The 27,714-nt window shown below is 44.2% G+C and overlaps 2 protein-coding genes and 1 pseudogene across 5 annotated transcripts; 1 reads left to right on the top strand and 2 right to left on the bottom strand.

Moving 5' to 3' along the window:
* Window positions 1–4,923: 4,923 nt before the first annotated feature.
* LOC129052819 (ornithine aminotransferase, mitochondrial-like) lies at window positions 4,924–8,906 on the bottom strand (annotated as a pseudogene).
* LOC129052857 (protein SSX7) lies at window positions 7,488–18,431 on the top strand. Of its 4 annotated transcripts, none has more exons than XM_054544222.1 (8): window positions 7,488–7,630; window positions 8,902–8,990; window positions 9,412–9,526; window positions 10,098–10,193; window positions 12,035–12,084; window positions 14,063–14,198; window positions 16,926–17,030; window positions 17,821–18,431. In XM_054544222.1, exons 2-7 carry the CDS (start codon window positions 8,922–8,924, stop codon window positions 17,024–17,026), a joined length of 567 nt encoding a protein of 188 aa, XP_054400197.1. In that variant the 5' UTR covers window positions 7,488–7,630; window positions 8,902–8,921; the 3' UTR covers window positions 17,027–17,030; window positions 17,821–18,431. The 4 variants fall into 4 exon arrangements, with proteins under 4 accessions (XP_054400197.1, XP_054400195.1, XP_054400196.1 ...); XM_054544220.1 differs by lacking the exon at window positions 7,488–7,630 and adding an exon at window positions 9,151–9,291 and having other exon boundaries at window positions 8,922–8,990; XM_054544221.1 differs by lacking the exons at window positions 7,488–7,630; window positions 17,821–18,431 and adding an exon at window positions 15,741–15,845 and having other exon boundaries at window positions 8,922–8,990; window positions 16,926–17,026.
* A 6,053-nt stretch (window positions 18,432–24,484) lies between these two features.
* LOC100436290 (sperm protein associated with the nucleus on the X chromosome N2) lies at window positions 24,485–25,911 on the bottom strand. Its single transcript, XM_054544219.2, has 2 exons — window positions 25,599–25,911; window positions 24,485–24,954 (listed from the first exon to the last, which is right to left on the bottom strand). Exons 1-2 carry the CDS (start codon window positions 25,671–25,673, stop codon window positions 24,565–24,567), a joined length of 465 nt encoding a protein of 154 aa, XP_054400194.1. The 5' UTR covers window positions 25,674–25,911; the 3' UTR covers window positions 24,485–24,564.
* Window positions 25,912–27,714: the final 1,803 nt, after the last annotated feature.

Here is a 27,714-nt window from a genome sequence, read left to right as displayed (position 1 = left end):
GCCTCTGACCTTTTCCCACTCTAAGCCGTCTCATCCCCCAGTGGGGCCAAACCATCAAGGGTTTTGTTACAGGAACTGTTCTGAACTCCAACCACTTCCCACCTCCTCTGTGGCATCTGCAAGGTTTGGTTTGGGAAGGAAACCAGCAGCCATTCCTAGTTCACTATCTTCTTCTTGAACCAGATATGCCTTTACATTTTAAAAGTAATTTGAAGTCATTACTAACAACAACTAAAAGATATATACCACTTAACCACATGACAGGCGCTATTCTAAGTGCTTTACATGTATTTGCCCACTTAATCATAGTAATCAAGTGAGTTAGATAATGTAGTTATTCCCAGTTTACTCTTGAGTAGCCTGACACACAGAAAGGTTATATGACTTACACAAGGTCACATAGCTTAATAAGTTGAGAAGCCAGAAACTGAACCCAAGCTGTCTGGCTCCAGAGTTTGTACTCTAAAATACTAGTGTTAACTGGGCACAGTGACTCACTCCTGTAATCCCACCACTTTGAGAGGCAGAGGTGGGAGGATCGCTTGAGGACAAGAGTTCAAGGTCAGCCTGGGCAACATAGCAAGACCCTGTCTCTACCAAAAAAAATTAATTAGCCAGGGGTGGTGGTTCATACCTGAAGTCCCAGCTACATGGGAGGCTGAGGCAGGAGGGTCACTTGAGCTGAGGAGGCTGGGGCTACATTGAGCCATGATTGTGCTATGGAACTCTAGCCTGGGCAACACAGTGAGGCCCTGTCTAAAATAAAACAAAATAAAATGCTCGTGTTTTTAACCATCCTACCATTCTGTCATTCATTAGTATCTGTATCCATTCCTTGAACACCAAAAGAACTTCTCTTTTCTTTTCTGTCCCTCCTCCCATCTTCCATGTTTATAATACCTGCAAATTTAGTTCAAGACCATAATTTTTTTAATTTACAATCTAAACTTTACACTTTTCAATAAATTCTAGTATTTTTCTCCTCACCATTGCTTATTGAAATCTTCTCCTTCCTCTTAAATTTACAACCTCTGCCTCCCGTGTTCAAGCAATTCTCCTGCCTCAGGTTCCCGAGTAGCTGAGTCTACAGGCGCGTGCTACCGTGCCTGGCTAATTTTTTGTATTTTTATTAGAGACGAGGTTTCATCGTGGTAGCCAAGATGGTGTTGATCTCCTGACCTCGTGATCCGCCCTCCTCAGCCCCCTAAAGTGCTGGGATTACAGGCGTGAGCCACCGCGCCCAGCCTAAAATTTGCCTTTTTAAACAGTTGTTTATGGTGTCTTTTGACTTAGATGATACTTTAATTTTTACATCTTTAACTATGTCAGATTAATTGTTTATAGCCTTGGTGTAATGTCAGGAATTGCTTATGCCAATTCAAGATGTCTTACACTGTAATATTTTCCTGAATTTTCATCTAGTTCTTTATGACTTCACATTTTCACATTTATGTCTCTGAACTTTTAGAATTTATTATTTTATGTGGTTCAGAGTAAGGATTTAATCTTCATTTTTTCAAATGGATAGACACGTCACCAATCCTTTATTATACAACCTATCTTTTGCCCACTGTTTGTTTGGAAATGCATGCAGAAGTTGGTATATAAATTAGTCTGTTTCTTGACTTTCTATTTTGTTACACTAATCTGTTTCTACGTATATTCATTTTTGATTGTTGCTGTAACAAATTGTCAATAGCTAAGACAACGCTAGGAGTGGTGGCTCACGCCTGTAATCCCAGCACTTTGGAAGGCTGAGATGGGCGGATCACTTCAGGTCAGGAGTTCGAGACCAGCCTGGCCAACATGACAAAACACCGTCTCTACTAAAAATACAAAAATTAACTGGGTGTGGTGGTGCGCGCCTGAAATCCCAGCTACTCGGGAAGCTGAGGCAGGAGAATCACTTGAACATGGGAGGTGGAGGCTGCAGTGAGCCAAGATCACCCCACTGATCTCCAGCTTGGGCGACACAAGTGAGACTCCATCTCAAAAAATATTTATATAGCTAAGACAATTTTTGAAAAAGAAGAATAAGGTGGGAGGAATGGCTCTTTCATATTTCAATACTTCTTATATAGCTACAGGAATCAAGACTGTGTAGTACTGGGAGAATAGACACATAGATCACTGGAACAAAATAGAGAACCTAGAAATAGCCCCACACTGATTTTTTACCAAGAAACAAAAAGAAGGAAGGATTGTCTGCTTAACAAATCGTGCTGGAGGTGTTGTAGACATAGGCCAAAAAAAAAAAAAAAGATCTAATTTTCATACCTTTATACAAAAAAGTAACTCGAGTGGATCATAGATTTAAATCTAAAATATAAAACTAAAAGAAAACTTTTACAATAAAATATAGGAGAAACATCTGAGATCTAGGGCATAGTGAACGGTTCAAAAAGCATAATCCATAAGGAAAAAAATAAATTAGATTTCATCCAATTTAAAACTTGTGCTCTGCAAGAAATCTTTTTAAAAGGATGAAAAAACAGGGCATGACCTGGGAGAGAATGTTTGCAAACCACATATCCAAGAAAGGACTCACATTCACAATATATAATGGATATGTATACTACTCTCAAAACTCAACGGTAGGCTGAGCATGGTGGCTCACACTTGTAATCCCAGCACTTTGAAAGGTCGAGGTCGATGGAGGGCAGATCCCTTGAGGCCAGGAGTTCAAGACCAGCCTGGGCAACATGGCAAAAAACACACCTCTGCTGAAATACACAAATTAGACAGGCATGATGATGCGTGCCTGTAATCCCAGCTACTCGGGAGGCTGAGGCACGAGAATCGCTTGAACCTGGAAGGTGGAGGTTGGAGTGAGCCAAGATCATGCCACTGCACTCCAGCCTGGGTAACGGAGAGAGACTCTGTCTCAAGAAAAATAATAATAATAAAAGAAACCTCAATGGTAAAAAATGCAAACAAATAATCCAATTAGAAAATCATGAAAAGATATGAACATACATTTCACTGAAGAGGAAATAAGCAAATAAGCACATGAAAAGATGTTCAACACTAATTTACTTCACTAGATGAAAATTAACACCACGGTGAGGTATCACTACACACTTATTAAAATAGCTGAAATAAAAGACATAGCGACAACACCAAATGGTGACAAGGATGCAGAGAAACTGGACACCTCATTAAGTGCTGTTGGGAAGGTAAAATCTTACAGCCCCTCTGGAACGCAGTTTGGTAGTTTCTTATAAAACTAAACATGCAATGACCATACAATTCAACAATTACACTTCAGAGAAATTAAAATGTATGCCCATCCAGAAACTTGTACATAATTGTTCATAGCAGCTTTACTTGTAATAGCCAATAGCTGGAAATAATCAATATGTCCTAAAATAAGTGAATGGTCAAACTGTGGTACATCCATCCTATGGAATACTACTCAGTAATGAAAATGAACTATTGTCAGGGCACAGTGGCTCACCCTGTTACCCCAGCACTTTGAGAGGCTGAGGCGGGTGGATCATGACGTCAGGAGTTCAAGACCAGCCTTGCCAATATGTTGAAACCCCATCTCTACTACTAATATAAAAATTACCCGGGCGTGGTGGCACGCACCTGTAGTCACAGCTACCTGGGAGGCTGAAGCTGGAAAATCGCTTGAACCTGGGTGGCAGAGGTTGCAGTGAGCCGAGACACCGCATTCCAGCCTGGGCGACAGAGTGAGACTCCGTCTCAACAACAACAACAATAACAATGAACTATTGATACATAAATATCAATATCTTGGAGGAATCTCCATGGAATTATGCTGAATGAAATAAGCCCCTAAAACGTTGTATACCGTAAGATTTCATTTATACAGCATTGTAGAAAAGACGAAATTATGGAAATGAAAAACAGATTAGTGGTTGCCAGGGGTTAGGGATGGTGGATGCTAAAAATGAGTAGCACAAGGGATAGCATTATGGTGATGGAAATGTTCTGTACCCTTTTTTTTTTTTTTTCTGAGAGGGATTCTCACTCTGTCACCTAGGCGGTAGTGCAGTGGCATGATCTTGGCTCACTGCAACCTCTGCCTCCCGGGTTCAAGCGATTCTCCTGTCTCAGCCTCCCATGTAGCTGGGAATACAGGTGTGTGCCACCATGACCGGCTAATTTTTGTATTTTTAGTAGAGACGGGGCTTCTCCATGTTGGCCAGGCTGGTCTCGAACTCCTGATCTCAAGTAATCTGCCCATTTCGCCCTCCCAAAGTGCTGGGATTACAAGCGTGAACCACTGCACCCTGGCATGTTCTGTATCTTTTTTTTTTTTTCTGAAATATAAGCTTTATGTTACATTTAAAGAAATATTAAAAATAAACTTTTTTAACAAATTATAAGCAAGCACTCAAAACAATTTAGGAATGTTAAACACTAATTCTTAATTGAAAATAATGACATCCATAGAATACATCCTGGTGTTGGCCAACATGAAGTTTACTTAATATTAGTATTTTATACATACTTAACCATTCATCCTTCCTAAAATTCAATGATAACAATGATTTCACTTTATAAGGTGAAGTCTTTTATGTAATTCCCTAGAGATAACTTTTTCAAATACAAAGCATTTATACCAGCAAGGAAATTATAAAAACATATATAAAGTATACTGAAGGATGTAATTTAAACGCTGTCTGTATATATAGATACGTTTAACCTTAGAAAGTACACAACACATCGAAACACTTTCACAGAATATAGATGCCATTGCATGCTCTTACGTTACAAAGCAAACAGCAGCTTCATAAACGTTGTTCTACTATGTATCAACTGAAAAAAACAGATACTCCACAAAAAGGTTTTGAAGACACATGGAGTGGAATGTGCCCGCATTAAGAGCAGAGCTTTTACAAGACCACCTGTCTCCAGCCAGCTCCCAGGGACCACTGAAAACAGCTGCTACCCTCAGAACGACAAAATGGTCTTGTTAATGACTTCACTGGACTCTCGAATCTCATCCCCCTTGACCACCAGCGGAGGCAAAACCTGATGATGTCGCCATGGGTTGGCTTGGCCAGAAGTGGATAATCTTGAAGTCGTAGACACACCTTCCAAGCATCACAATCTTTGGTTTCTTTAATAACAATAGAAATTAATAATTCTTTTCCTCCCGGGCACAGTGGCTCACGCCTGTAATCCCAACATTTTGGGAGGCCGAGGTGGGTGCATCACCTGAGGTCAGGAGTTCAAGACCAGCGTGGCCAACATGGTGAAACCCAGTCTCTACTAAAAATATGAAAATTAGCTGGGCATAGTGGCGCGTGCCTGTAATCCCAGCTACTCAGGAGGCTGAGGCAGGAGAATCGCTAGAACCCAGCAGGCAGAGGTTGCAGTGGGCCAAGATCGCACCATTGCATCCTGGGCAACCAGAGTGAACCTCTGACTCTAAATACATACATGCATACATACATACATACGCACAATAATTCTCTTCCTCTTACGGCAGTTACAGCATCAGAAGGTAGCTTCATGGGTTCATTTCTCAAGAGAATACCCATTTTTTTCTGTATTTTCAGCAAGGTTTTCTTCTTCTAAAACCTCAAGGGCTGCGATGGCCACTCGGCAGTCTAGTGGATTGCCACCGTATGTGGACCCATGTTCCCCTGGCTTAATGCTCAGCATTATGTCATTCTCCCACAGCACTGCAGACACAGAGCATCAGCCCCCAGAAAAGGCCTTTCCAAGGAGGACTATATCAGGTCTGACATTTTCATGATCAACAGCTAGCCATCTACCAGTTCTGGCCAATCCTATCTGTATTTCATCAGCAATGAACAGAACCAAGCTGGGAGCACGAGATGGGATGAGGGTAAGTTAATATACCACAAAGCTTACTGTTTTTACAGAGATTCAGCTGGTCTTGTCTGTCTTTCTTTCTTTCTTTCTTTCTTTCTTTCTTTCTTTCTTTCTTTCTTTCTTTCTTTTTCTTTCTTTCTTTCTTCTTTCTTTCCTTCTTTCCTTCCTTCCTTCCTTCCTTCTTTCCTTCTTTCCTTCTTTTCTTTCTTTTCTTTCTTCTTTCTTTCATGTATGGATGTATTTATTTATTTGACAGTCTTGCTCTGTCGCCCAAGCTGGAGTGCAGTGGTGTGATCTCAGTTCAATGCAACCTCTGCTTCTAAGATTCAAATCATTGAGTGAGCCCAGAAGGTCAAGACCAGCCTGGGAAAAATAGCAAAAGGCAGGGTGGTGCATGCCTGTAGTCCCAAATCGGAAGCAGGAGGGTCACTTGAGCCCAGGAGGTAGGGACCAGCCAGGACAACATAGCAAAACTGTCTCTACTAAAAAAATTAAAAATATTAGTGGGCGCGGGGTGGTGTGAGCCTGTAGTCACCAGGCTGAGGCGGGAGGATTGCTTGAGCCCAGGAGGTCAAGGCCAGCCTGGCCAACATAGCAAAAGCCTGTCTTTCCTATAAATAAATAAATAAATAAATAAATAAATAAATAAATAAATGAATAAAAATGAGCAGGGCAGAATGGCACACTCCTGTAGTCCTGAGGCCGAGATGAAAGCATCACTTGAGCCCAGGAGATTGAGGCCAGCCTGGGCAACATAGCGAAACCCGGTTTCTACTAAAGAAAGAAAGAAACAAAGAAGCAAAAAAAATAGCGTGGGCAGGGTGGTGCATGCCTGTAGTCCCCAGGCCAAGGCGGGAGGATCCCTTGAGCCCAGGCCAACATAGCGAAACCTGGTTTCCACTAAAAAATAAATAAATAAATAAATAAAGCATGGGCCGGGTGGTGCATGCCTGTAGTCCCGAGGCCGTGGTGGAAGGATCCCTTGAGCCCAGGAGGTTGAGGCCAGCCTGGCCAACATAGCGAAACCGTCTCTTTTAAAAAATCAAAAAACAAAAAATATTAGTGGGGGGGGGGTGGTTCCCACCTGTAGTGGCGAGACCGAGGTGGGAAGATTGGCCAAGGCGGATGTAACCAATACCACAATCACATCCTATAAGTAAATACATTTTCGTCTCTCCAGGGCTACAGGTAAAGGATGGTAATTGTGCACACCACACTCAGATTCCCTTTCAAAAATGTAATCAGAGGTTGCAGGGCCTTGGACTGTTTTTTCAGTGGCAACAGATATAGAAGCCACTGAAGAATGAAAGCCACGACTAAGTACAGCAAAGCTCTGCAAATGTGCTAGTCTGGAAAACATTGTGTCTTTCAAGTAGAAAAATCACAGATCCGACTATTTTTTTCTTCTTGCTGTTCAGACTAGAATCCAGATTTTTAACCCAAGATCCAGGGACGGTCTTCAGAGAGTTCAAAATCTCCTGATGGCGCCTGAGGACCACCCACTTTGTTGCAGTGGCAACAAAGTGTTGCTGGAGGAGAAGACAATATTGTGCAATGTCACTGCACAAGGATGATGGACCAATCAGGGCAGTTAGTGAACTCCATCTGGCCAATCAGCAGTCAGAACAGTAGGCGGGATAAGGGAAGCTGATGAGGATGTGGCGTCTATCAGTCCAGCCTCCAGGGACAGAACCTTCTCAAACTGGGGGCGGAGACTCTGATTTTCCCGCCTAAAGCATCCCCCGGGATTGGCTACTTTAAGTTCAGAGTACGCATGCTCTGACTTTCTCTCTCTTTCGATTCTTCCCTACTCAGAGTACGCACGGTCTGATTTTCTCTTTGGATTCTTCCAAAATCAGAGTAAGCATGCGCTGATTTTCTTTTTCCGTTCTTCCTACCCCTCCCCTCCTCCGCGGTGCATTTGTTATCTAGTTTTAATAAGGAGTGTATATGAGGCAGGTCGCCATCTCAAATCCTTCCTGTCAGTTTCTAACTTTTTCAGGTATGGGACTTTTCCTGGGAACTCTAGTAACTTAACAAATTTGGGCCGGGTACGGTGGCTCACGCTTGTAATTCCAGCAGTTTTGGAGGCCACAGCTGGTGGATCACTTGAATCCACGAGGTGGAGGTTGCAGTGAGCCATGATCACACCACTGCATCCCAGCCTGGGCAACAGAGAGAGACCATGACTCAAAAAAAAAAAAAAAAAACCTCACTCAAATCTTTCCTCCTGGGATCAAGTGATCCTCTCGCGTAGGCCTTGGGACTACAGGCGTACACCACTCCGCTTCTGTTTGTGTGTGTGTGTGTGTGCACGTGTGTGTTTGTTATTGTTGTTGTTTTAGTAGAGATGGTTTCGGTATGTTGGCCAGGCTGGTCTCAAGCTCATGGGCTCGAGCGATCCGCCCTCCTTGGCCTCCCAAAGTGCTGGGATTACAGGCGTGAGCCACTGTGCCTGGCTGATTGCTGCACTTTGAAACTCCCTACATTCTCTCTAAGTGATGGCGGGCTCTTGTAGTCTCAGAAATTCTAGCTCTCTTCTTCTAATAATTTACAAATTACCCGGTAATAGCCTCTAAATCCGTTCATATTAGCCATGCTCATTTCTCTTCCACAGGACGGAACCCGCCATCTCTCTGCCTGATCAGATCCATCACCGGAGAGACCATATTATCTCTGGGACTCATTTCCCTTCCTTTATTTATTGAGTGGGGGTGTCAGCATGCCCCCACTGAATAAAATTACACAGTCACATCTCTGCCTCCCCAACAAGGGTCTGTACATCTTTCAGAGTAAGCCTAGCCCCAGGGAAACTACTAACAACATTAGCCAACCCCTCCTAAAGACTCAAGGCTGCTTTGCCCATAGGAAACCTGTCATCCCAAATCAATACTTCTCCCAGAGACCCCTGGTTCCCTATTTTCGTCTGACTTCTCCCCATGCCATTACTCAGGGAAAGATAAGCCCCGAATGGAGAAATGAAGCACCTGATTCCAGGTGACTGAGGGTGGCCGGCCTTCACAGATTTCTTCCTCCACAAGACCAAAGCTCCTGTGGCTGGAAAGACTCAGTCTGTTTCTCTTGCAGGTCATACTGCTCTCGGTGCCATGAATGGAGACGATGCCTTTGCAAGGAGACCTAGGGCTGGTGCTCAAATACCAGAGAAGATACAAAAGGTGAGGTGACCTGGAGGGGGCAGAGTAGTGGCCCAGGGGACAGTGTGGGGTGACCAAGTTTCTGAGGAGGGGAGGACAGAGATACTGGAGACAAGGACCAGGGTCTTGGGGGAGATCTGGACCCTTGGGAGCCTCCCATCCTCGCTCTGTCATCAACTACCATTCTTGGAGACAAGTCTGTGACCGTGCACTACATTTGGTGAATCTCAGTCCATTCTGGAAAGTGGGAAGAGAGCCAGTCAGCAGCATTAAAGCCCTACTGTGTGGCAGGGGTGAAGCTAGGAAAGGTCGCTCATGTTCTGTCAGTTAGCCATGGCATCATCCTCACTTCCCAGATCCAGCACACGGGAAGCGACTCCAGCTGAATGGCAGACATGTCTAACTGAGTCACTGACAAAATTCCTCTTTTATCTTTTCCTAGTCCTTCGATGATATTGCCAAATACTTCTCTAAGAAAGAGTGGGAAAAGATGAAATCCTCGGAGAAAATCATCTATGTGTATATGAAGAGAAAGTATGAGGCCATGACTAAACTAGGTAACAGAAAGTTCTAGGTACAGACAAGTCTGGGGACACATGAGCATCCCTTTTCCTGCTTTGGCTACTTCTTAGGCTGCAGAAAGTACCCCACATTTTCCTTTTGTGCAGGGAAAAATCACAAGGCAGCTTCTGGGTGTTCTGCTCTTCTGTATCCTGTCAGGGCTGAGGGCAGGGACTGGCCACAGTGGAGCTCATACCTGGATCCTGCACGTTTCTCTCCCTTAGGCTTCTGTTCTGATGAGTCCAAGTGTCTCTGTGGCATCCCAGCACCCCCACACTGTCCCTACCTTCCTTCTCTCGGCTTGTATCTTTCTTTCTTTCTTTCTTTCTTTCTTTCTTTCTTTCTTTCTTTCTTTTCTCTTTTCTTTTTTTTTTTTTTGAGTCTGAGTCTCAGTCTGTCACCTAGGCTAGTTTGCAGTAGTGCAGTCATAGCTCACTGCAGCCTTGAACTCCTGGCCTCAAGCAATACTCCAGCCTCAGCCTCCCAAAGCGCTGGTACTACAGATATGAGCCACCGTGGCAGGTCAAAGCTTGTCTCTTAAGGAATAAACATTTTGCTTCTTTCTAGGTTTCAAGGCCACCCTCCCACCTTTCATGTGTAATACAGGGGCCACAGACCTCCAGGGGAATGATTTTGATAATGACCGTAACCAAGGGAATCAGGGTGAGTAGATGGGAAGGGGCTGGAAAGGGTCTCCTCAAGCCCAGCTGCTTTTCAGCTCAGCTACCTGGGAAAGATCCTCAGGCATTTGTTCCCTCATACACATCAGGGCTGAGTGAAAAAAAATTGCAGGCAGAAAGTTAACTACAGAGGCCATTCATATAAAATTTTAAAACATGAAAAACAAGAATATATATTTTTATAGATAATAAGTAAATGGTAAATGTATACAAACATGAATGTGAATAAAAATCCATCAAATTGAGGTGACTGGCTGTAAGTGGGGGAGGGAGGGAAGGCAGGGATTGCTGAGTGCTGCACAGACAGCTTCAGCTGTGACTTGTTGACAGTGTGTTTTCTTTGTTTTTGTTTTTGAGATGGAGTTTCACTCTTCTCGGCCAGGCTGGAGTGCAACAAGGCAATCTCAGCTCACTCCAACTTTCACCTCCTGGGTTCAAGTGATTCTCCTGCCTCAGCCTCTGGAGTAGCTGGGGTTACAGGTGCCCGCCCCCACACCCAGCTCATTGTTTTATTTTTGGTAGAGACGGGGTTTTACCAGGTAGTCTAGGCTGGTCTCAAACTTCCTGACGTCAGGTGATCCACCCGCCTCAGCCTCCCAAAGTGCTGGGATTACAAGTGTGAGCTACCACGCCCGGCCTGTTTGCAGATTTTCTAATATTCTGAATAAATAAATCAAACCTAACATAGCTGTGGGGTAATGATGAGATCCGACTGGACTCAATATTATTCCCCATACTTTTCTGTGTGTTTGAAATATTTCTTTTTTAAATGACATGTTGTTCTTCCTAAGCACTGTTAATGAATCAAAGGACTGCTAAAAAAAATGTTACAAGAGAAAAAAAAAGAAAGAAAATGTTGCAACTGCAGATTCGCCAGAAACTTCCAGAGTTTGTTTCATTAACAGCGTGTAGGTACTGGATAGGTGTCTTAGGAGTGAGGGTGATGAACACATTATGTAATAAGCATCGCTGTTTCTCTGTATTTTATCAAAACCAAAGAGTCTTCTCATTCCCAAAGAACCCTGATTCTCTGTGATGAGCTCAGGAGTGAGTTTGAAAGAGTGATCCCTCATCCAACACACAGAGAGCTTTCCCACTTGTCAGTGAGGAGAGATAACATAGGGTGAAAAAAAGACAGGTTCTTCGGTAGAGATCTTTGTACGTTTCAGGAATATAAAGGGGTCATATGTGTTTACTTGCTCTTCTGCTCTGACAACACAATTATAAGACAAGGTCAGAATGTCCAAACTGTCTCCAATAGACCTATTACTCCCCAACTAAAAGGGCCAGATTCTACAATCTCCCACGATCACTGTAAGAGATCTGAAAATCCAGTGCTTGAGTGTCTGCCAAGATTTTGACGTTAAAGGAGTGTCTTTATACTGAAAATATTTCAGAGCCACTGGACTAAATCATCCATGGTTCATCACACATTTAACAGCTTAATTCACATACCATAAGATTCACTCATTTGAAGTGTACAATGATTTTCAGTTGTTGCATATCTTGAGTGGATACAGTTCAGATTCCTAACCAATCAATTTAATTATTTGGGAAAAAGTAAAAGATATGTAAAGGAATAAGATGAGACTGTGATGGAGTTTAGTCCCCATTTGATAAACCATGAGATGGAAAATTCTGAGTTGATGCCACAGATAAATGAATCAACCATGACTAAAGATAATTCAGAAGCAAATCTGAAATAACCCCTCAACAATGAGTGGACTCATAACCCTCTGCTGCAGAATACCCTGATGCTACAGAAGTCTCTAGAGTCTGGAAATCTTTACCAACAAAGAAAAATTCTGATGTATTCTCTTTCAGTTGAACGTCCTCAGATGACTTTCGGCAGGCTCCAGAGAATCTTTCTGAAGGTGAGTATCTCTCAAATCTAAAGGACCAGAGAACCTTTGTCCCTCCACGGATGCGAACACTGGTAAGAGTGGGAGAATATCAAAAATGCCCTCACTGCCTCCTTCTCTCCATGTCTATCACAACAACTTATGTAGCACCAACGGCTTGATAATACTAACAGTTGTGATCCTTAATACATCTTTTGTTTTCATAGTGATGCCAGATACTATTTCAAGCAGTTCACATGGATTACTGTATTTAATCCTTAAGAAGACCTCTATGACGTTGTTTCTATTATTATCTCCAAATAATAACGAGTCACACACTTTGGTTGTCACCCATATAAAAGCCATGTGACTTAGCACAAATCTTCTAAGTTCTCTGAGCTCCAGATTCCTGGTCCATGAAATGGAAGCAAAGAATCATAGTTCATGTTTTAGATCATAGTTATCAGCAAAATAATAATGAAATGAGGCTCTCGTTGTACAGAGATGTTAAAGAATTTTCCTGAGGCGCAGTGGCAGTGGTAGTCTAATCCAGAGCTCCAAGCCATTTAAAGCTCATTCACGTTTGCATTTGTTTATGAAGTTCAGATGTTGCTCACTAGGGCTTCACCCCATAGGGCCTGCTGGTGCTTCCATTGAGACACCCATTCTCCCAATAGGAAAGACCAGCTGGCCTCCGCTCTCTTACTGGGACCACTTGCATGGCTTAGGAATCGGTTTGACTGTTGGCCCCTCCCTACTGTGAGCTCCTTGAGGACCTTGTCTGCACCTGGGGCATCCCGGAAGCCCCCATCCCAGCCCAGGGGATCCCTCGGAGGCCCCTGAATGAGTGACCCCACAAGTGCAGATTCAACTCTGGTTTAGAGGGTAAAGGGATCTGGGAGCTGGGTTGCCAGTGTGGAGACCGAATTCAAGGAAGGATCATGAAAGGTATTAATTGTTATTATTACTATATTTAAACAGTGTTTACAAGCTCAGAGAGGACTTTCCCGTAGACTATTCTACATGTATTTTTTCACTATTTCATATGTGAGGAAGCTGAATAAAAAGTAGATTAAGAGCGGAGCGCGGTGGCTCGCGACTGTAATCCCAGCACTTTGGGAGGCTGAGGTGGATGGATCACTAGGTCAAAAGATCAAGACCATCCTGCCCAACAGGGAAAAACCTCATCTCTATTAAAAATACAAAACTTAGCGGGGCGTGGTAGCACCTGCCTGCAGTCCCAGATACTCTGGAGGCTGTTGCATGAGAGTCACTTAAACACAGGAGTCGGATGTTGCAGTGAGCCGAGATTGTGCCACTGCACTGCAGCCTGGTGACAGAGGGAGACTCTGTCTCAAAAAAAAAAAAAAAAAAAAAAAGTAGCTTAAGATTGTTGGTCAGTGACACATCCCAGTGCAACCAGAATTGGTATGGTACCACCTCACTGAATTCCACATTCAATGTTGGTGCCTCGGTAGGGTGGTATGCCATATCTGGTACTGCTTTCTTTGCTGCCTAGATTAATTTCAGCAAACCATTTCTTTACCTCTCCCTTCCCTGTATTCATCCCCCCACACCATCTTTCCCAGCAGTGTTTTTTCCCCCTCTCTATGTTTTTACACTTACTCTCCCAGCAGCTAAGAGCTTATATGAGATCCCTTGTATTTTATAGAAGCTCTTCCTTTTGTAGACCTTGTGAATTCTTAGAATGCTATCCTTCTTCCAATCTTTTGTATACCAAACTCTCAATTGCATGGAGATTTTTACTGTTTGCAAGAATGTCAGTCTTAAAGAGTGTGAAGATAAGCATTCTAGCCCTGGAAACCATATTCACATAGGCCATTCCTTTCCCTTCTAACTTCCCAGGTTTCTCCTAATTTAGGCATGTGTAACTCTCCCGGCATTGTTGAGAACATTGATTAAGGTAATGCATGTGAAGACGCTTTGTAAGCTCTAAAGCACTATAGAAATGTCACCGATACTGTTTATCTGTGACCTTCACATTATAAAGATCATGCCCAAGAAGCCAGCAGAGGAAGGAAATGATTCGAAGGGAGTGCCAGAAGCATCTGGCTCACAGAACAATGGGAAACAGCTGTGCCCCCCGGGAAAACCAAGTACCTCTGAGAAGATTAACAAGACATCTGGTAAGAGGAAAGAATTCGGGAACAAACCCTCTGGCTTCCCTGGCTATGTTCAGGTGTGTGGACTGGGTGTGTGGCATGGACCCCAGACAAGCCTGGGTCCAGGCTGGGCTGAGGAGCTCGCCCAGCTCCAGATGAGATGTTTGACTGGACTTCCAGAGATACCGACTGGAGTTGTCATCCATATAAAAAACCACGTGACTTGGGGCAAGTCTTCCAAATTTTCTCAGCTCCAGATTCCTAGTCCATAAGATGGAAATAAAGAATCATAGTTCATAAATTGTTTGGAGGCATTAAATTTAATCTAGAAGGCCTGATGACATGAAAGGTGCTCAAGCAATTCTATCTTTGATAACCTGGGATAATATCTTACTCAGCTCGGTGCCTGATACCCAGTAAAGTTGTACTTCAGAGATATTGCAGATTCGGTTCCAGACCACTGCAATAATGTGAGTCACACACATTGTTTTTTTGGTTTGGCAGTGCATAAAAACATTATGTTTACACTGTACTGCAGTCTCCTAAGAGTGCAATAGCGTTATGTCTAAAAATGTACATACCTTTATTTTAAAATAATTCATTGTTAAAAATGCTAACAATCTTCTGAGCCTTCAGTGAGTCACACTCTTTTTGCTGGTGGAGGGACTTGCCTCGGTGTTGATGGCTGCTGGCTGATCAAGGTGGTGGTTGGTGAAGGGTGGAGTGGCTGTGGCAGTTTCTTAAAAGAACACAACAATGAAATTTGCCACGTTGATTAACTTTCCGTTTCATGAAGGATTTCTCTGTGGTATGCGATGCTGTTGGATAGCATTTTACCCACAGTAGAACTTCTTTCAAAGTTCGAGTCAATTCTCTCTAGCTATGAAAGTCCTAGAAGGCATCTCCTTCCAACAGAAGGCTATTTTATCTACATTGAAAATCTGTTGTTTAGTGTAGCCACCTTCAACAGTGATCCTAGCTAGATCTTCTGGATAACTTGCTGCAGCTTCTCCATCAGGGTTTGCTGCTTCACCTTGCACTTTTAAGTTATGGAGATGGCTTCTTTCCTTAAACTTCATGAACCAACCTCTGCTAGCTTCACACGTTTCTCCTGCAGCTTCTTCACCTCTCTCAGCTTTCATGGACTTGAAGAGAGTTCGGGTCTTGCTCTGAATTAGACTTTGGCTTAAGGGAATGTTGTGGCTGGTTTCGTCAAATATCCTGACCACTCAAACTTTCTCTATTTGAGCAGTAAGGCTGTTTTGCTTTCTTATTCGTGTGTTCACTGGAGTATTAGTATTATTATTTCCTTCAAGAACTTTTCCTTTACATTACATGCTATTACTTCCTTCAAGAGCTATTCCTTTGCATTCACAGCTTGGCTGTTTGGTGCAAGAGGCCGAGCTTTCAGCCTGTCTTGGCTTTCATCATGCCTTCCTCACTAAGCTTAGCCATTTCTAGCTTCTGATTTACAGTGAGAGACATGCGACTCTTCCTTTCATTTGAATACTTAGCGGCCATTATAGGGTTGTTAATCGTCCTAATTTCAATATAGGTGTGTCTCAAGAAATAGGGAGGTCCAAGAAAAGGAGGAGAGATGGGGAACAGCTCATCGGTGGAGCAGTCAGAAGACACAAAACATTAATCGATTAAGTTTGTCATCTTCTATGGGTGCAGTTCCTGGTACCCACCCCCCAAACAATTACACAGAACAGGGTGATTATTGTCAATAATAACTTAATTGTACATTTTTAAAAAACTGGAAGAGTGTAATTGGATTGTTTGTAACACAAGGATAAATGGTTGAGGGGATGGATACCTTATTTTCCATGATGTGATTATTACACATGGCATGTGTGTATCAAAACATCTCACGTACCCTGTAAGTATATACACCTACTGTGTACGCACAAAAATAAAAAACAAGGTCGGGCGCCGTGGCTCACGCCTGTAATCCCAGCACTTTGGGAGGCCGAGGCAGGCCGATCACGAAGTCAGGAGATCGAGACCATCCTGGCTAATACCGTCAAACCCCGTCTCTACTAAAAATACAAACTATTAGCCAGGCGTGGTGAAATGCTCCTGTAGTCCCAGCTACTCGGGAGGCTGAGGCAGGAGAATCGCTTGAACCGGAGAGGCAGAGGTTGCAGTGAGCTGAGATTGCTCCACTGCACTCCAGTCTAGGCGACAGAGCGAGACTTCGTCTCAAACAAAATAAAATAAAACAAAAATTAAAAATTAAAAAATTAAAATTATTTTAAAAGACTAAAAAACAACAAAAACAATTGCAGTAATAATATCAAAGCTCACTGATCACAGATCACCATAACAGATATAATAATAATGGAAAAGTGTAAAATTGATGAGAGTTTCCAAAAAAAACATTGCAGCATCTGTGAAGCACTATGAAAATATGGTGCAATAAAAAAAAGTATGCCTCGGTGCCCTTAATAAAAACACGTGCTGAATGAAAGGAGGTAAGGGTGGATGTTCCCATAAGTGAAGAGGTGGGGAATCTAAACCCGACAACGGAACAGAACAACGGACAGAAGCTAAAAATTTAATTGGCATTTGGCCTGTATTGGTGTGGGTCTAAGGTCTCAGCCTCTCTAAGCCAGAGAATGTGAAAAACTGGATAAAGAAGGCCCATGGGCACTTGGGAGGGGGGAGGCATCTCCTTTTTTTGAGAAAACAGAGCCTAACACTCTCCAACCGATCCAACCCTCATTTTCCAACTCTTCCCCATCATAGGACCCAAAAGGGGGAAACATGCCTGGACCCACAGACTGCATGAGAGAAAGCAGCTGGTGATTTATGAAGAGATCAGCGACCCTGAAGAAGACGACGAGTAACTCCGTAAGTGAACCTTCGGCTCATCCCCCACATCCCTGCAGATGTGCTATTCTGTTATGGTACTGGTATCCCATCTTGTCACTTATTCCCCAAATCATTCCCTTCTCATAATTTTCTAGGGTACAGCATTGAGGCTGAATGATGAGATTTCCCATGTTTTCTTTTCTTTTCTTTTTTTTTTTTTTTTGACGGATTCTCCCTTTGTGGCCCAGGCTGCAGTGCAGCAGCATGATCTCCGCTTACTGCAAACTCCGCCTCACGGGTTCACGCCATTCTGCTGCCTCAGCCTCTCCAGTAGCTGGGACTACAAGCGCCCGCCACCACGCCCGGGTAATTTTTTTTTTTTTTTGTATTTTTGGTAGAGACGGGGTTTCACCGTGTTAGCCAGGATGGTCTCGGTCTCCTGACCCTGTGATCCGCCCGCCTCGGCCTCCCAAAGTGCTGGCGTATACAGGCGTGAGCCACCGCACCTGGCCTTCGCAAGCTCTTTTTACTCCCTGCCCTGTATATCCAGGGATGCTCCCTACCCAGGATGCTGTGGGTTCCCAAACTCCAGGTCAGCCCTGTGTGTGGGCCATGCCTTCCTCTAGCCTAGGAATGGATAAACCAGGTGAGGAAGTCACTGAGGCATGAGCAGATGGTTCACTTCGAGGAACCGTGGAAGGCGTGTGCAGGTCCTGGGGTAGGGCAGAATCAGAGTGTGCAGGGTCTGCAGGACAGGAGGAGTTGAGATTGAGTTATCAGGCAGTGGGAACTCACTGCCACTTACTTTCCTTCTCTCTTCTTGCCTCAGCCTCAGGGATATGACACATGCCCATGATGAGAAGCAGAACGTGGTGACCTTTCACAAACATGGGCATGGCTGCGGACCCCTCGTCATCAGGTGTATAGCAAGTGAAAGCAAGTGTTCACAACAGTGAAAAGTTGAGCATCATTTTTCTTAGTGTGACAAGAGTCCGATGTTAGTGTTTCCGTTGTATTTTCTTACAGCGTGCCATTCTGTTAGATATTAGCGTTTTCATTGATGAGCAAGACATGCTTAATGTGTATTTCGGTTTTTGTATCCATGCACCTACCTCAGAAAGCAAGTGTAGTCAGGTATTCTCTCCATAGAACAGCACTACCCTCCTCTCTCCCCAGATGTGACTACTGAGGGCAGATCTGAGTGTTTAATTTCCGATTTTCTCCTCTGCATTTACACACCACACACACAAACACACACACACACACACACACACACACACACACGCACCAAGTACCAGTATAAGCATCTCCCATATGCTTTTCCCCATTGCCATGGGTCCTGGTCAAGCCCCCCTCAATCTGTTTCCTGTTCAGCATGTACTCCCCTCCTCTCATTCCCTGTATCAGTCACTGACAGTTAATAAACCTTTGCAAACGTTCCCCAGTTGTTTGCTCCTCTCATTAATGTGTGCACAGGTCTCTGCAGGTGTGTGAATATTTCTTTAGGAAAGATTCTTAGAAGTTGAATTGCTGTGTCAAAGGAGTCATTTATTCAACAAAACACTAATGAGTGTGTTCTCGTGCTGAGCACTGTCCTAGGTGCTGGGGAGACATCAGGGAACAAGGCAGGCAGATATTCCTGACCCCCATTCCAGAGGAGGATGTTTCCAGTTGTTGGGTTTCTTGGTTTGTTTATTTTTTCTAGAGAAGCGGTCTTGTGCTGCCCAAGCTGGAGTGCAGTGGCATGATCATAGCTGAATGCAGCCTTGAACTCGTGGGCTCAAGTGATCCTCCCACCTCAGCCTCCAGAGAAGCTGTGACTACAGGCATGCACCATCATGACCCACTAATTTTTTTAAGGTTTTGTCAAGAAAGTCTCTCTATGTTACCCAGGCTGGTCTTAACCTCCTGGGCCAAAGCGATCATCCCACCTTGGTCTCCTAAAGTGTTGGGATTATAGGCGTGAGCCGCAGCACCTGGCCCCCGGTTTTTATTTTGATAGAGACTATACATTTCAGTCCTGGAGCAGGATTCTGCAGCAGGTGGTTGAGCATCTTGGCCTTTGCTCTCTGAATGATTTTCGGTTTCAAGGTCTGAGAGGGTCCGTTTGGGTGGATGTGGGAGGAGACACAGATGAAATCGTCATCTGGGGAATGTGGAAGAATCAGGCAGATGCGTGCACTGTAGACCCTGTGATGGCCAGGGAATAGAAGAGTCCACTTAGTCTCCATGCAGGGGAGCAATTGGTGGGAAAGTCTCCTGGACAGAAGCATGAGACTGCCTATCAAGGGTCTCACCAATCAAGGGCCTGGGGGCTGGGGTGGGGACGATGATTTGGGAATGGGACAGTTCTTTCTCACAGGTACCATTGCATGGTACAGAGGTGAAACAGTAGTGGGGAAGGATGGGCACAGGGGAGTCTATTTTAGAACAAACCATTGTGTGTCAATGGAGACATCAAAGCTCCATTCACACACAATGGACTTGAAACACCAGCCCCAGGTGGAGGCAGGATTGGAGCTGTTTTGACCATCCATAGCCCATCACCTTGGCCTCCTGGTTCTCCCCAGCCTTAGAAGGAGGACACTGTCATCATTACGCCTACATGATAGATGAGAGACAGAGTCCCAGACAGATGGTAGGCGTCTTGTCACAGGTCCTACAGCTGGCAGGTGCAGGAGGAGCTGAGTTTGGAGCTCATTGACTTCAGAAACATTAAGGAGGACAGATGTGTGGTGGAAGGAGGGAGAATTGAACAAGCCCCAGGCTCTGTTTCCAATCACAATGTAAAGGCTGTGGGTTCATTTACCGAAGACAAGGAGCCCTAGGGGAGAGAGAGTGTAGGGAGGGACAGGCAGTTGTGGTCACAGCAGGGACCGTGGGAGACAGAGATATGCAGGGTGGGCAGAAGAGTGGCAGGAGAGACCCAAGGCCAAGTGTGGGCTGTCACAGCCACCAGAGGGAGAGGGTGCCAAGAAGGAGGTTGTGGGGCTCCAGGAGTAAGAGGTTCCCCAGATCTGTGAGCATGCCCTGCCTGGCACTGCAGGAAGAGGTGGCTGCCACCCAGGTCAGTGTGGACGTACCTCTACCTGTGTCTCAGAGGAAACAAATTCTATTTTATCCCAACATAGTTCTGTATTACACAAATGTAACATTCGGCTACTAGATATTGAGTGCCATATCCTCCATGCAAATAGAGGAGAGCATACCCCAAAAGAGATAATGAAGGATTTGATTTTTCTTTCTCCCTGGGACGATGGGATCCATAAGTTGATTCCCCAAGCCCACAAGACAGATACAAGGAAGGGTGGCTGGAAGATTGTGAGTTATGACAGGCAACATTTTTCCTTAGGTTCCATGGGTATATAAAGCTCCGGACTATCTGTCTATCATGGATAAAGAGTGAACATGGTCCCCTCTCCACAAATGTGTTTCTCTCCTTGTGAAGGGCTGAAGTTACACCAAGTTCTGATACGTTACATTTGTGTGTGTGTGTGTGTGTGTGTGTAGTTTTGTTTTTTTTTTTTTTTTTTGACATGATCACACTCTGTGGACCAGGCTGGAATGCAGTGATGCACGTACAGCTCACTGCAGCCTCGAACTCCCAGGCTCAAGGGATTCTCCCACTTCAGCTTCCGATCTAGTTGGGACTACAGGCACAGGCCACCACACCCAGCTAGTTTTTGTATTTTTTTGTAGAGACAGCATCCACTATGTTGCCCAGACTGGGGTGGATCCCTGGCCTCAGGCAATCCTCCTGCCTCAGCCTCCCAAAGTGCTGGGATGACAAGTGTGAGCCACCTCGCCAGGCGTTCACTTTCTTTAATGAACAATTGTCAGAGTTTCATCTTAGAGACAAAAGTGGCTACTGCCAGCCAATCTGAGTGTGGTGTTGGAGGGGAATCTGGCTGATTCAGATGTTTCTAATGAACTTTTAAATTAACCTACCTGATGATTATCCTAAGGCCCTTTCCAGCTCCGTGTTTTTTTGATTCAGGGTTTGGAGTTTTTCAGAGGCTTTGTTACAAAGTTCATCTCCTGGGCAGGCGCAGTGTCCCACGCTGTAATGTCAGCACTTTGGGAGGCCGAGGCAGGCAGATCACTTGAGGTCAGGAGTTGGAGACTAGCCTGGCCAACAGGGTGAAACCCCCGTCTCTACTAAAAATACAAAAATCAGCTGGCCGTGGTTGCAGGCCTCTGTGAATTCCAGTTACAGTGGGGAGTGAAGCAGGAGAATCCCTTGAACCTGGGAGATAGAGTGTGCAGTGAGCCGAGATCACGCCACTGCACTCCAGCCTGGGAGACAGAGTAAGTCTCTTGTCTCAAACAGCATCTCTTTACTACAGTGATTTGAGCTGTGGTCTTGTCTCCTTGGGTTTCTCTATCAGTCTGATCCCATCTACTCTATCTCCCAGGAATGCCTCCATATTTCTGGTGGACCACTGACAGGTTTTCTTATTTTCCTCTACTCTTGAGAATTGACCCTTGAAAACATTTTCTTCCCAGTTCAATGGAATGTTGAGTGGGGCACGGGATCTATCTGCCATCTTGCTCCAATCATCTGGTTTTAGATATTTCATGTATATTTGTCACCATATAAGTGTATTTTTTCTCAATTTGGTTTTCTAAATGGTTAATATTGGTGTGTAGAAAACCTATCTATATATATATAATATTTTGTTACCTGTCTGGGTGCAGCTTCCCCTGCATTTTGGCACAAGACTCAATATGTTTTATTCTCCAAAAGGAAAGTGACAGGCTGGGCGCGGTGGCTCACGCCAGTAATCCCAACACTTTAGGAGACTGAGGCGGGTGGATCACCTGAGGTCAGGGGTTCAAGACCAGCCTGGCCAAGATGGTGAACCCCCTTCTCTACTAAAAATACCATAAAATAAAAAAATTAGCAAGGCATTGGTGGTGCGCACCTGTAGTCCCAGCTACTAGGGCAGCTGAGACGGGAGGATCATTTGAACTCGGGAGGTGGAGATTGCAGTGAGTCGAGATCGCACCACTGTACTCCAGCCTGGGCGACAGAGATTCTATCTCTAAATAAAAAAGATAAAGAAAAAAAGAAAATTCACTTCACAGGCAATAGATAGTTATAAAAGGATACTTTATGGACGATTTCATAGGGGAGAATGATGGAAAGAAGGGATATATATATATATATATATATAAATAAATAAATAAATATATATATATATATATATAAAACAGAGCTGAGCAATTCGCTGCAACAATCACCAGAACTGCCTTTTTCTCCAAAAATAGTACCCCAAGCTGTACTACTACTGGTTCTTCTAGTCCTTCCCTCTATTCCACATCCTCAAATTGTCAATTTTCTTATTGGGATAATTTTCCTCTGCCCAGATCTGGGTCCTCCACTTAACACTGTCTTCGAGTGTTTGAATGCCCATTGCTTTAGCTCAGATTCCTGAGGAAACAGGCTTTGGGCCATACAGGACACCTCTAGACAGACTATACTGAGAAACAATGCCTGGAATGGTGCATGGGGAGAGGGGAGGGGAGGGGAGGGGATGGGAGGGGAGGGGAGGGGAGAGGAGGGGAGGGGAGGGCAGAGAAGGGGAGGGGAGGGGAGAGGAGGGGAGGGGAGGGGAGAGGAGGGGAGGGGAGGGGAGAGGAGGGGAGGGGAGAGGAGGGGAGGGGAGGGGAGGGGAGGGGAGGGGAGAGGAGGGGAGGGGAGGGGAGAGGAGGGGAGGGGAGGGGAGAGGAGGGGAGGGGAGGGGAGGGGAGGGGAGGGGAGGGGAGGGGAGGGGAGGGGAGGGGGAATTACGTACCTGACTCTCACTCCTGGTTCCTTTTCTTATTGGGCAAAATTTACCCCACAGATGTGAACTCCCCTACACTTCTAGATTGCATCAACTGCTCCTTTGACAGCTGTCTAGGAAGCCAGATCCCACACTTTCAAGTGTAGTGTTTCATACAATCCAAAAGTGTTAGCAGAGGCCAGGCGTGGTGGCTCACGCCTGTAATCCCAGCACTGTGGGAGGCCAAGGCAGGCGGATCATGAGGTCAGCATGGTGAAATCCCGTCTCTACTAAAAATACAGAAATTAGTTGGGCATGATGGTGCACGCCTGTAATCCCAGCTACTCGGGAGGCTGAGGAAGGAGAATCGCTGGACCCTGGGCAGCAGAGGTTGCAATGAGCTGAGATTGCACCATTGCACTCCAGCCTGGGCAACAGAGGGAGATTCCACCTCAAAAACAAAAAAACAAAAACAAAACAAAAAATAAAAAGTGGTAGCAGAAATCAGAAAGTCCAGATATGTGGGTAATTGGCCTTGTTGTACAGCAGCAGCCAAGGGTGAACACTAAATGCTCCCAGGCAAGTCCTAAGTTCATCGAGTAACTGGAGTGCCCATCTGTGTTAGTTAATTGCCTTTATCTGAAGGAAAAATAAAACTCATATCTCTATGACAAGCAGGTGCTTACGGCTTGGATCAAGGCACCTAAGTTAAACTCCCCTGGTGACAGGGAGACAAGGACATCATCTTCCTCGACGTTCACCTTTCAAAGAGATGGCTCCAAGGCCTTGAAGAAAGACATTTCTAGGGACCGGGCGTGGTGGCTCACGCCTGTAATCCCAACACTTTGGGAGGCTGAGGCTGGAGGATCACTTGAGGCCTCGAGTTCAACTTCAAGACGTTCCTGGGTTGTAGGGTGGCCAGAGGCTTACATATCAAAGGAAGAATTTACAAATACAAATTTTCTCAAGGAAATGCTCTAAGGAAAGTGAAATGGAGAAAGGTCTCTTCTTGCTCTTTTGGCAACAGGAAAATCTCAATTTTATGTTTAGTTACCCTTACAATTTCCCCCTTTTGTTATTCTTTTATAGTAACAGTACAATTTTCTAATTATCTCCACTGCTTTGAAATGAGGCTCAGTGGCACTGGAGAAGCTGGTTCATTCGCACAGTCAGCTTTCACATTCCCTCTTTTGATCAAGATCTTTCTTTGAAAACCTCACAAACCTCAGGTGATACACCCGCCTCAGCCTCCCAAAGTGCTGGGATTACAGGCGCAAGCCACTGTGCCCGGCCCTATAACCAAAGTTTTTAATTGTGTCCCTCTAGAGAGAGTGAGCAGAGGGGTCTGTGTATGTCTGTATTGTGCTTTGTGTTTTACAGAACGTTTACTCTTTATAAAGCATATATTTCTAACCTAGGAAAATATCAAATGGAAAAGGGATGGGAATACCTTTGATATGTACATTCAGCAGAACTACGTGCTGCCGGGTACAGTCGCATGAACATATACACATCTCCACTTCCTGTGAGATAAAATTTTAAGAAGAAAATTTTCTTTAGGAATCAGTGCTCCCCCAGGCCTTATTTACAATGTTTGGCTTACTGTCAACCTGTGAGTCTGTCCACCAACCCTACAGGACCTCATATCCCTCCCTTCTCAAATGCCTACCTCTTCCCTTCCCTTCCCCGCCACCATCAGAAAACAGGCAGAGATATACACAGCCATCAGCTTCTCAAACTTGATTTTATTGTAATCATCGCCGTTGGTGGTGAGGATTTGTCCAATTTGGTTTCTCCATGTTTAATTAGTCTTCCTCACCCTCCTCTGACGATCCTTCAGATGCGTCTGGGTCTTCTTCCTCCTGTGAAGATCTTTCAGATGAGTCTAGGTCTTCGTCCTCTTGTGAAGATCCTTCAGATAGCCCTAGGTCTTTATCCTCCTGGAAAGATCCTTCAGGTAATTGTAGGTCTTCATCCTGCTTTGAAGATTCTGCCGAGGAGTCTAGGTCTTCGTCCTCCTCCTCTTGGACTGGATTGATGGAGTTCTCTTGGGACTGGTCATTCTCCAGTTGATTTGAATGTATTTTCTTAGTCTCCCTGCAGCACAACACTAATACTACTGTTGAATATTCTGATGTTTTCATCTTTTTCAAACTCGGTTCGGTGACTAAGTCCCTGTTTGGTGTCTCCTGCATCTGTTAAGAAAACAGGGAGAGGCCAGAAAGACATTATTGTGGGTGAATAGGATAGAGACTGGATAGCAAGGGGGGCTTTATGAGAAGGAATCAGGTTGAGGAAGGGGTTTGATCCAGAGAAGAACAAGGTTGAATCACAGGGTAGGGATCTATGGGGAAGAAGAAGAGGAGCATGGGTAGGGTCGTCTGTTAGTCCAAACTGCACCATTTTGTAAGTTCTTTGCTATTTTGCAGACCTTGGTCAAAGTGAAACATCCCATGGGGGTTCAGGCCATGAGAAACATCCTGCCTAACCACCTGTCCACAAGGCAGACAAAGGCCCAGCTAAAGAAACATCCCTATCGTATCTTGCTTGGCAAAGTTCTAAGGAACACCACGATGATATTCCACCAGAAAAAGGGCCAAACCACCTGATCATAAGAACATCTCATCAATATCCTGCCGGGCAGCAAGCCATACTGCCCAGATCCCTCCCACCCATACCTGTAAGTACCCCAGGCTGTAAGCGGTGGTGGGATCTGGCATTAAGCTGGTCCCCCACTTCCACAAGCGTCTGCAGTATTCCTGTGTTGCTGTTTGAGCTGCCCCCTCTCTGTGTGTCTTTCTTTCATCCTCGCCTTCGCTTCCAAACCTAACAATCTTACCTTATCATTTCTGTTGTTGGAGTCGCAGGGGCTCTTCCTCTTCTCCCCATTGGTGCTTGAAGTGGGCTTTTCCATGATTCTGGTTGGTTGTTGAATGTCCACAGCAGGATCTTGTGGAGTCCAGACTTCCACAGCTATATTGAAGCTTCCCAGTGGCCCAGAGCTCTTGCCCTCCCTATATATACCCTGCTGGTGAGAAGGCAAAGCCACACCCTTGAGCTGTGTTTGATCATACAGGCAGTGTCCCAGCCAATAACAGTCCTAGGGTGGCTTAGACATCACAAAGCACCACTGCTGACCACTCCCTGGGCTTGTGGGGGAGGGGTGACAGGGGTGTAGAGGAAACCAAATGCTGTTGTTGTTTCAGCATCCCCTGAAGATGCATCCCAAAATGATCTGCTGCCGCTCCTCATTTCTCCATGTTTAATGTTCATGGTCCACATGGAAGTGACAGGATGATTCCTTCAAGCCCTTCCCCACAGCCATTCCTATTAAGTGATTCATTGTTTTGTCTTCCAGCCCTCACCATGACTTAGTATTTTAGATGTCTCACCTCAAATCCCCCAAGCTAGTGTGGCTACATTTAATTATTGGTGGAGATGTGAATTATCCCATTTCCCTCTTACAGTTCCTTCATATGCACCTTGAAGACCATTTACTTTTGGGCTACTGCCAGGCAAATTTCAACCCATGTTCTTTTACCCAATGTCCATGTAGTTCTTTTAAGTTTCCTATTTCCAATCTGAAACAATGACCTCAGTCTGTCAAAACTTTAGTGAATAAACATTCTTTACCGTGTATCCTAGTCTTGTTTCAAATCAGGGGTGTATGTTCATAGTAAATGTAGTATCCCAACATGAATTCTACCAGTATGTGGGGTGGGGGAAGGAGTAAATATTCAAGTGCTGGAAGTTGTTCTGAGTATTTACCTGCAGGATACTACAATCTAAGACTAACATGTGCAAGAATGTGGGCATAGTTAAGCTTTGTACTGGAGATTGTGTCCAGTGCCAAAAAAAAAAATGCATTCAGATTGGAAGGGACAAGTAAAAGTATCTTTTGTCAAAGACTACATGAGAGTGTATATAGAAAAGTCAATCTAAAAAAAATGCTTCTACAATAATTGAGGTTAGCAAGATTGCAGAGTAAGCGATCAACATATAGATCAATTGTATGTTTATCTATTAGAAGTTATATATTAGAAATTTATATATTAGAAGAGACAGTGTTTCAGCCAATGGTAGTCCTAGGGTGGACTGGAAGTTAATTTCAACAACTGAAAGTTGAAACTAGGAACAGTGCAACTTAAAATATCACTAAAAATAGTCAGGCTTAGGGACAAATCTGAACAAAGATGTAAATGACTTGTACACTGAAAACTACAAAAAAAGTGCAAAGATAAATTAGTGGCATAAGAAAAAATTGAAATGTATTTTTGATTTTTGGTTGGAATATTCAATATTGTAAGATGCCAGTTATTTCCAAATTCATCTATAGTTTCAACTCAATCTAACCAAAATCCTAAAATAGTTTTTAATAGAAATTGACAAGATAATTACAACATCCACATGGAAATGTAAAGTGCCTAGAATACCCCAAAAGACAAGTGTTGAATCTGAAAAAGCTCTGGATTATGTTAATGTCAGTGTTCTAGTTTTGATAGTGTAATGTGGTAGCGTACTGAAGAGTGCAGTATTGGGAGAGACTGGTTGAAAGGTACATAAGGACTCCATGTACATACGTTTGAAACTTCTTGTGAACTTATAATTGTTTCAAAATAAAAAGCTAAAAATATTTTAAAAGGCAATAAGAGAGAGGGCCAAATACAGAGAAGGCATGGCCCTAGATTCTTCTCACTGGTTGACACTTGTCTCATCCTCTATAGGAAGTAACAAAACTCGATAACGGAAAATAAATTTAAAAAATAAAACACAAGAGAAACAGACCCTGGAATTTTATTTCAGTGTTCATCAAGCTCACATGTCTTTACTTCATACACCCCAAAATCAAGAGAGGCCTAGCGAAATACCCTGCTGACCTCCAGACACAACCAATTTATTGTAGTCCCATGACTGTCATCTAAACACAAACGAAACAAAAGAAGATTGGTATTAAC

The sequence above is a fragment of the Pongo abelii genome, chromosome X, assembly GCF_028885655.2.
Source record: "Pongo abelii isolate AG06213 chromosome X, NHGRI_mPonAbe1-v2.0_pri, whole genome shotgun sequence".
Taxonomy (NCBI): Eukaryota; Metazoa; Chordata; class Mammalia; order Primates; family Hominidae; genus Pongo; species Pongo abelii.
This window is presented reverse-complemented; position numbering and strand designations above follow the sequence as displayed.